This window comes from Sceloporus undulatus, chromosome 9, assembly GCF_019175285.1.
Source record: "Sceloporus undulatus isolate JIND9_A2432 ecotype Alabama chromosome 9, SceUnd_v1.1, whole genome shotgun sequence".
NCBI classification, from domain to species: Eukaryota; Metazoa; Chordata; class Lepidosauria; order Squamata; family Phrynosomatidae; genus Sceloporus; species Sceloporus undulatus.
In genome coordinates, this window is record NC_056530.1 from 16,242,392 (window position 1) to 16,252,270 (window position 9,879).

A 9,879-nucleotide genomic window follows, 5' to 3' on the forward strand; every position below is an offset into this window, starting at 1 on the left:
ACCAAGTAAAAAACCAACTGGCCTCCATCCAAATGAAAAAGTGGAAGCTGCTGTATTCTTGACTTTTCCTAAGGATCCATTCTCTGCAGAGTCACTAGTAAGTGTATCTTAGGCCCATTTACCTATGCATTAGTAGAATCACTGTGTAGGAAGAGAACAGAAGGGCCAGAGCCCTAATCTCTGGAGCAGCAGAAAACCTCTCAGTGTTCTCTTCTCTAAGCTTAACACACCCAGCCATCTGAGCTGCTCTTCACAGGGCTTGGTTTCCAGAACCTTCACCATCCTGGTGGCCCTTCTCTGGACATGTTCCAAGTCCACAGTGGAACAAACTCCCTCGGAGTGTAGTGGAGTCTCCTTCTTTGGAGGTCTTTAAGCAGAGACTGTATGGCCATCAGTCAGGGATGCTTTGATTGAGAGTTCCTGCATGGCAATTGGGGTTGGACTGGATGGCCTTTGCGGTCTCTTCCAACTCTAGGATTCTATGATTCTAGGTAAATAGCAACCTATAGGGCTGTTATTCTAAAACCCACTTCTAAACGGCTTTTCTGAAACGCAAAGCAGCTTACCTAAAGCTGACGTTTTAAGGTGAGACTAGTGTGGAAATCATGCACTCTCATAACCAAAGAAAAGCTAGCTGTTTAATCAAAAGCCAGCTATTAAAAATGGCGAGGAAATCAATGCCTGGCCTCAAAGGTTAAAACATTCTGAAGTTTTGGAGATGGAACAACCAACCCTCGCTGAACTAGCAAATTCATGTGAATGCGTTCTGGCTCCACTTTCTTTTCATTTGAAATTAAGAGAAATCCCTCCCGTGTGATAAACTCCTTAATCTTAATAGCAATTTAATAAAGGCAGCACCATGAAAGTGGTGCATTGTAGAGGGCTTTGCCTTTAGTTGTGGGAAACCAGAGTTGAAATATTTGCTCAGTCATCCAGCTTGCAAGTTCTTGGCCTATGTTCAGAAAGTAAACTGAGACTCCCCCTGGAAGCTCGCCTGAAGTCTTTGGAGTTAAGACAATATACACATTTAACTATAGTCTAAAGATAGATAGATATACAAGTCACTGTTCCCATGGTTCACGTTTGTCATGTTGTAATATAAGCTAAGGTGGAGCTATGATTAGAACAGGTTCAGTTCTAAATATCTTCGACTGAATGTTGTCAGCCATCATTAAAAACAGGCAAGACCAAGGCATGAAGGAAAAATATTTTTTTAATTATAAATTCTATTGCTTGAACAACATACAAAACAAATATGAAAATATAATAAGATACACCCACAACCATACAAACCCTAAGTACATTTTCATACTCCTCCTATAATTATTTTTTTTTCCATTCTTCACTCTTCTTTTCTTTCTTCCTCTGCTCTTCTTTCCTTTCAAGAGGGAAAAATAATTTGTCTTCTTCTTCCTTTCCCCATCCTATTGTTCCATCCTATTGTTTCAGGACCTATATGTTTGTCTTTTTGTCTGTCCATGGCATCCTCAGCACTCTTCTCCAGCACCACATCTCAAATGAATCGATTTTCTTCCTATCTGCTTTTTTCATTATTCCGCTCTCACATCCATACATAGTGATGGGGAATACAACAGCTTGGATGATTCTGACTTAGGTGTTCAGTTGTATATCTTTACGCTTAGGATTTTGACTAGTTTTTTCATAGTGGCCTATGCCCTATGAGGAACGCCTTAGGGAGCTGGAGATGTTTAGTCTGGACAAAAGAAGATTAAGAGGTGATATGATAGCCCTGTTTAAATATTTGAAGGGATGTCACATTGAGGAGGGAGCAAGCTTGTTTTCTGCTGCTCCAGAGACTAGGACCTGGAGCAATGGATGCAAGATACAGGAAAAGAGATTCCAGTTCAACATTAGGAGGAACTTCCTGACAGTAAGGGCCGTTTGACAGTGGAACAAACTCCTTCTTCGGAGTGTAGTGGAGTCTCCTTCCTTGGAAGTCTTTAAAGAGGCTGTATGGCCATCTGTCGAGGATGCTTTGACTGTGTTCTTGCGTGGCAAAATGGGGTTGGACTGGATGGCCCTTGTGGTCTTCCAACTCTATTATTCTATGATTCTAATCTTCTTCTGATTTCTTGACTGCGGTCTCTGTTCTGATCAATGTTTGATCCAAAGTATGGGAAATCTTTAATTGTTTTGATTTCCTTGTTATCTAGGTTGAATTTATATAAATCCTCCAAGGTCATTATTTTTGTTTTCTTCACGTTTAACATTAGGCCTGCCTTTCTGCTTTCTTTTTTGACTTTTTTTAGTGATTGTTCCAAGTCTATGATGTTTACTGCTAGCAGTATGGTTTCACCAGCGTCTGTTAGATTGTTGATGTTCCTTCTCCTATTTTCACTCCTCCTCCTTCCATGTCTAAACCTGCACGATGTATGGTATTTTCTGCATCGTTCAAGCTGACTGGTGAAACAGGCATACCTTAGTTAACTAAGCATCTGACAAAGACTGTCTCTTCATCCTGCAGAGAAGGGATTAGTGGTGTGCCATAGGGTTCTGTCCTGGGCTCAGTGCTATTCAAATTCTTTGTCAATGACTTGGATGAAGGAATAGAGAGCCTGCTTATCAAATCTGCATCAAATTAGGAGGAGCAGCTAATATCCCAGAGGACAGGATCAAAATTCAAAATGATCTTCAGAGATTAGAAACTTGCCCCAAAACTAACAAAAAGAATTTCAACAGGGAGAAACATAAGGCACTACAGTAAGATAGAAAAAAAGAAATGCAGATATAGGATCAGGGATAGCTGGCTTGGCATGTGAAAGGAGTCCTAGCAGACCACAGGTTGAACATGAGTCAACAGCGTGATGTGGCAGCTAAAAAAGCCAATGTAATTCAAGGCTGCAACAATAGAAATATAGTGTCTATCTAGAGCGAGGGAATAATATCACTTTATTCTGCTCTGGTCAGGCCTCACCTGAAATACTGTGTTTTTCACATGTTCATAGTGTTAGTTTTTAATAACAGGCTTGCTGAAATAAGTTGAGTTCTTCTTTTTTTGCACTGTAGCCTTATTCTTGCCATGTTATTTCTGCCTCTGGTACCAAACACTCTGTTAAAGAAATAATGCCCAGGAACACATCTATTTCATTAATTGAGGTATACATCTACACACACACTTCCTCGCATTCTCCAAATATTCCAAATATTGACATTTATTGCTATCCAATATCAGAAGCAGGTAAGACAAATCAACAGAACAAACTGGATTTCCAGGAGCACACAAGACCCAACAAACAAAATAGCCATAACGCGACTTGAGCTGTCTGCAGAAGTACCCCATTCCTCACTGCCGCTCATACATTTCCTTCAGGATCTTCATACTCCCTGCATAGCGTAGCTGATTTTTGTGTGAAGCCTCTTTCCACCTGTAAAAGTAAAAGGGTACAATTCAGTTGCAGCTCATATGATCTTTGCACCATATGCTCCCTTCAGTCTAGTGAATTCCTAGACTACAAGTCCCATAGGTCCCACCAAAAATGGCCAGTAGAAAGTGACTATGGAAACTATAATTCAAAGTATCTGAAAAGGTTCTTACAGTACCCTAAGTACAAGAGTTATATTACACTCCTGGGAAAAAACATGAGGTTGTAGAGGGGAGGCAAGCTGTAATGCTTCCAGGTGTGTCATACTGTTGCACCTTGGTCACTTTTTAAACTACTGCTTGTCATAAAACACAGATATTTTACCAGAAACAGAGATGGTAACCCCATGCAAGTTATGTAGTCCGAACATCTGGAAGGCCAAAAATGCTCCATCCTTCCCATATCTGTCATTACCCTACTACCATCACCATGTCTTTTGCAAACTCTCCACCTCCTGCCTTTAGTCCACTAGCTTCCTACCTCTGCCGGATCTTTTTCCACCGCTCCATGTTCTCGTAGATGAGGGTGGACATTGATGGCACTGGGTCAGAGGCCTGGAGTAGGGCCATGTGGAGAAAAAGACAAGGTGTCAGCATTTTGCTCACCCTAAATCCGCACAAGGTTTTCAATAAAGGAATGCCTGACCAGCAGAGCTAGCAAATCAACTATGCTACTATCCAAACTCTTTGATCAGCAACAAAACACTGGGATTGTCATGGAATATGCTGGTTTATTGGGGGGAAGCCAACAAAACAAAACAATTGATAGATGGAAACCCCTATCTCACTCATCACAGAACCCAACACCATACATGCATAAAAAAACCTACTGTACATTCTATATACTGACTTAGCTCACCTCTTGTGTTTCAGTTGTCTTTTCTCTTTAGGGGTTTATCCCTATCTAACTCACACCAGCACCCCACAAGCATGTACACAAACCAACTGAGATGGCCCTCCTATCTGTCTGTCTGCCTACTTGCCCATCCATCTATCCATATATACACACACACGCACATCCTACCTACTCTGCATTTCCTATGATGACACAGCTCCCCTCTACCTTTCAGCCATCATTTCTTTTTATTGGTCTACATGGAATCTTTATGCTAAGAAATGTATGTTTTTCCTCCAACCAAGGGTTTCTTCTTCTTTACTTCAGCTTGGGTCTTTTTCCTCTTGCAGTTCCATAGTGAAATACGGAACTCCATCCCTCATTGTTTTTAATTCTCAACTGTTTTATTTACCAATGCTTTTGGATTTTCAGTTTAATTTAGCTTCATAATCATGTATACTTTGAGAATGTATTTCCCCCGTATTGCAAAGTATTAATTTTTATAATTTTTATCTGATTAGCTTGTTTACAACATTGTACAGATTTTATATCAACATTCTTCCTTCCAATATTCCAAGGCCTTCTCTCATGTTCCCACCAAAAATACCTGTAAGGCTGGTGGGACAGAGAAGGGCGTCCCCAAAAGATCTCAAAGCATGGGCACTCTACAACCTGCAGCAATTTTATGTTGCCTCATGACATGCTCAAGCCTGGGAAGAATATGTACAGTGGGAAATCTCTGATCTTGACAGAGCATTTAAGGTAGCTTCAATTTGACACAGGAGACCATTTATACTGCTCTTCTCCCTCCCCTGAGGGTGCTCTGACCATGTCAAGAACTTCTTTTGTCTCCTCTTCAGGCTTTAGTGGGGATGGGATCCGTAGATTAACTGGCTCCCCCATGGCATTTGTCTGGCAGGCGGTTGGAGGTGGCAGTTTAAAAACATCCTGAATCCTTCCATTCAGTCCCTCAGTCCCCTGGGATTAAAGACAAGAGGAGAGAAAATACACCATTTTAATTTTTATTCAAGTATGACACTGACATGCTGCCACTGCATTCTGTTGAACTTCTTATTTTTTATACTCCATCCTTACCATAAAGGAGTTCAAGCTAGGACAAGAAGGGACTTCACCCCTATATATACTAGCTATTTGTATGAATTCCTATTTAGTGACCCCCCCCCCCCTTTTCCATTTCTTGTACATGTTCTTTTTAAAATTTAGCTCAGTTGAAAGTTCTTTAGTCATCCATCCTGGTTTCTTTTTCCTATTCATTGGAACTGTTTGAAATTGTGTCTTCAGTATTTTTATTTTGAGAAACTTACATCTATCCTAAACCCCCTTCTTTTTTAGAATTCATGTCCATGGGATCACCCCTAATATTTCCCTAAGTTTATTGAAATCTGCTCTCCTAAAGTCTAGAATGCATGTTTGACTATGCCTGGCTTCTCCTTCCCACTGTATAACAAACTCCAGGAGAACATGATCACTCCTACCTAAGGAACCTACCACTTGCATCCTATTAACCAGGTCATCCCAGTTGAATAGGATCAGACCTAAAATGGGTGATCCTGTTGTTCCACCTTTTAGACAAGGAAAATGTCCTCCAGGCAAGTGAGGAATTTGCTAGATTAGACCTTCTTCATTCATGCAAACTAAAATGTGTAGGGAGGTGGCATGTGTTGGGAGGCAGGGACCCTATTCTTCGGCTCTCTCCACTCTTGATATCTATACATTTGTACAGATGTCTGTGGTGGGAAAGTCTTTACAGGCCTCTGTTCTAGGCATGGGGGTTTCACCAGTTTCTGCAGAGCCTGGCAAGACTGAGGCAGCTGCCTAAGGCAGCGATGCTAGGGAGGTGGCAACAGGACAACAAGGAGGTTAGAAGACATTGTTGTAAGATACCTGGTGAGGCAGTGGAAGATGCAGACTCACAAGTAGCACTGAAATAAGATTTAAATGACCGAAATCATTCTATGCCATGTTTGCTCCATCACATTTGCACTGCGGATTACTACAGCTGCTGTGCCAAACAGCAGCTCAGTTGTTAAGACTATGTATTCATGGATTCTTTATCTATAACTTTAATCATTCACAGCTTTTATATATATATATATATTACAAGAAGCAAACATTGGCCTTACCATTTTATATAAGGAATACCATTTTACTACACCACTGTATTTAATGGGACTTGAGCATCCATGGATTTTGGTATCCTCAGGCAATCCTGGAACCAAACCCCAGCAGATACCAAGGGCCTACTGTAGTCTCACTGGGTAACCCTGGGCAGTTTCTGCCTCCCCTACCTCACAGGGCTTTTGTGAGAGCGCTGCTTAAGCCCTAAGCTTCTCAAAGGTAGAATATATATATATATGTGGGAGAAAGTAATAAATATATATTAGGTACAAGCAGAAACATAGCAAGGACTTTTAAGAGGTATTATTCAAGCTCAACCCCACACAAAGATAAAACTAATGTATTGCTTTCAAGGTCTGTTGTAAGTAGTGTTGCCAGAATAAACACCGGAGAAGGCTCTTATATTTTTAATTGTTGTATAGAAGAGAGAGCCAGTGTGGTGTAGTAGCTTGAGTGTTGGACCACAACTCTGGAGACCAGGGTTTGGATTTGAGCTTGGCCATGGAAACCCACAAGATAACCTTGGGTAAGTCACACTCTCTCAGTTTCAGAGAAAGGCAAAGGTAAACCCCCTCTGAACAAACCTTACCAAGAATTGGTTTGCCTTAGGGTCACTGTAAATTGGAAATCCACACAACAATAACAATAACAGAACTATACAACTAGGTAACAAGCAACACCTGCTGAAATTCCCTCTTGTTGTTGTTTATGTTGTTGTGTGCCTTCAAATCATTTCTAATTTATTTGGGGGGGGGGGCTAAGAGGGTGTGACTTGCCCAAGATCACCCAGGAGGTTCCATGGCCAAGCAGGAAATCGATCTTCAGAGTCCTAGTCCTACACTCAAACCATTACACCATGGTGATTCTCTCTTCTGCACCATCATTAAATGTACAGAAGCCCCTCCAGCTTTCAGTCTGGCCACCTTAATTGTGAGAATTACCAAGACAACACATGCAAAGAATTTTAAGCACCATAAAAAGCATAGGATGGAGCACTGTACTTTAATTCCCTCTGTATGAAGCTTCTTTTTCCAGTTACAGGGCCTTTTTGTAAAGTACCTCCTCATCCTCAGGGAAGGGGGGCAGATTAGGGCTAGGAGATCGCTCTTGCTCCCGCACTGTGGGACTGTTCCGCATCCAGGCCCGACAAATGGGGTAGAGGGGAGTATTCTCAGAGAACTGTGCCAGGTCCACACTCCGGTCAAACAGCTTGATAACGTAGGTATCTGTAAAGAACAAGGGAGCAAGGGTTTCAGATAAAGATTGACAAGGCAGTCCCTTACATACCATTCTAGAAGAAAAGAGGATTGAACTCATTGCCTTTCACAGAAGACAGTAGTAAGCTCACAGGATAAAAGGCCTTCTCAGCATTTTTACTCACTTTGTTTCTGCTGCCCGCCTTCGGTGAGTCCATCATCCATCTCCTTTCTCTTCTTGCGACGGTGGTGGGGAAACCGTCCAGAAGGCCTGAGAGAGAAAAAAAGAGAGTTGGAAATTGTGCAAGTGGTTGTTGATTCCTTCACTGAGTAGGGGGGCTGATTCTCTGACCTTTTTTCCTTCAGATGTTTTGGGCTTCCTAGAATCTCTGACCATACTAGTTGGGCCATGCTAGCTGGAGTGTTTGGGAATTGAGATCCAAAGCCTGCAGATGACCAAAGATTAAGAATCTCTGGATTACATCACTTGATCAGTTTTTTCTAACACTCACAGGGATGTTGTTGTGGGAGTCAATTATCAACCTCCAAATCAGACCAAAGACTTAAGATGATGCCTTCCTGAAACAGATGGCCACACACTGAGAAAGGAGAATTGTAGCAGTAATGGCGGGGGGGGGGGGGGGGGGTCGGTCAACTATTCTTATATTTGTTGTTTGTCAAACTCTGCCAAAAAATTCCTTGTCTCGCAGACAATTCTATTACCCAGAAAGTGGAAGAGGCAAGTAGGGGATCAGCTATTTTAGATCTGATCCTAAGCAACAGTGAGATCTGCTTAATGGCGGGGAAATGATGGGATATTTAGATGGGAGTGATATGTTCTCCTGGAGTTTGTTCTACGGTACAAAGGGGAAGCCAAGCATAATCAGACACACATCCTAGACTTTAAAAAACTGATTTCAGTACATTTAGGGAAATACTGGAGGCAATGCCGTGGTCAGGAATACTAATAGGGGAGGGGTTTCATGAGAGATGGGAGTTTCTTAAAAGGGAGATATTGAAAGCACAATTTCAAATCATTCCAGTGTGGAGGGAAATTGGGAGGTATCTAAAGAAACCAGGATAGATGTCTAAAAATCTTTCAGCTGAACAAACATTTTTAAAAAAATGGAACAGGGGGGAAATCACCAAAGAGAAATTACAACAAATGGCCAGCTCATGTCGGGAGAAAGTCAGAAAAGCTAAAGTACAGAATGAGGTCAGGCTTGCTAGAGAGGTTAAAAGTAATTAAAAAGAATGGTTTTGATTGTGTCTTTTGTAAAAGGAAGAACAAGGGAATGGTAGGGCCACTACATGGAAAGCAAGACTAGGTATGTCTTGTAGGCTCTGGGCACCTCCTGTCCAAACAGACAATGGACAAAAGGAGTGGTGGCCTACCTAGCAACACTGTTGTTGAATTCTGGTTCTTTCAGCTATAACCCAAACTATATTCCATAACTGTGTCACCAGCTTAATACTACCATTATTAAAGAGGATGCTTACAATCAGCCTATTAATGGCGACTGTTACAATCCAGAGTTGGAAGATACACATTTGTGTGTGCATCACAATCCCTACACCCCCAATTTAAACAAACTCCCTGACTGGGTTCTAAATACTGTGGCATACAAGCAAAATAATGTTTTGAGACAAGAGAGTGATACTGCTGACTCTCTTTTTGACAGTCTCTCTTTTCGGCAGTCAGAACTGCTGTGTAAATGTTGAAAGGCAAAAATCATGTGTATATACGTACTTGTGCAGTTCTCTCTCTCCCTCTACACATGCAACACAACACACAGCACAGATATCTGATAAGCCATTAGGGCTGAGGAGTGGGGTAAAACCGTAAATAAATAAATAAATAAAAAAAAAAAATAAATAAAATAATCTGAATTCTTAAGACTGGCTGTAAGCAGACTGGAGAAGATATTCACATCTCACGTCTCCTATATAATGGTCATCAGTAAGTGGAGAAATGCTATAATGGACTATACCTCTTTCCTGTGGCAGTAGGAGAAGATCCCTGGAACCACAAAGCAAGAGAGGTTAGAAAGTGTTCAGAGCAGCTGCCAGAAGAAACACAGTTCGTGATTATCAACTGAGGTGAGGCTCTCAAAAAAGGGAAAAGGTGTTTTCCACCTATTTTTATTATATATCTTGATCGTTAGTGTGCTCCATCCAGACAGTTTGTGCAGTTGCAAGGAACTTAGCTGTTTCTCCATACTGTGGGTATGATATAAAGTCAGGATAAACAGTTTGGAACCATTCTATTCAAAGCATGCCATTATGGAAATGACCCAGCCCATGTTCTAAGCTCAGGTTTGGAGGGC

At 41.4% G+C, this 9,879-nt stretch overlaps 1 protein-coding gene across 1 annotated transcript; it reads right to left on the bottom strand.

Annotated features, from left to right (window-relative positions):
- Nucleotides 1-3,155: 3,155 nt before the first annotated feature.
- LIN37 (lin-37 DREAM MuvB core complex component) lies at nt 3,156-9,659 on the bottom strand. Its single transcript, XM_042438850.1, has 6 exons — nt 9,544-9,659; nt 7,738-7,823; nt 7,416-7,582; nt 5,046-5,195; nt 3,864-3,937; nt 3,156-3,386 (listed from the first exon to the last, which is right to left on the bottom strand). The coding sequence occupies exons 2-6, from the start codon at nt 7,775-7,777 to the stop codon at nt 3,305-3,307; spliced, it is 513 nt and encodes a 170-aa protein (XP_042294784.1). The 5' UTR covers nt 7,778-7,823; nt 9,544-9,659; the 3' UTR covers nt 3,156-3,304.
- Between the last annotated feature and the right edge of the window lie 220 nt (nt 9,660-9,879).

Coding starts and splice junctions, on each gene's coding strand:
- LIN37 (XM_042438850.1), bottom strand. CDS start 7,777: ATGGATGATGGACTCACCGAAGGCGGGCAGCAGAAACAAA. Junction 7,583..7,737: donor AGGCGGGCAGCAGAAACAAA/GTGAGTAAAAAT, acceptor TGTTCTTTACAG/ATACCTACGTTATCAAGCTG. Junction 3,387..3,863: donor TGGAAAAAGATCCGGCAGAG/GTAGGAAGCTAG, acceptor TTACTTTTACAG/GTGGAAAGAGGCTTCACACA.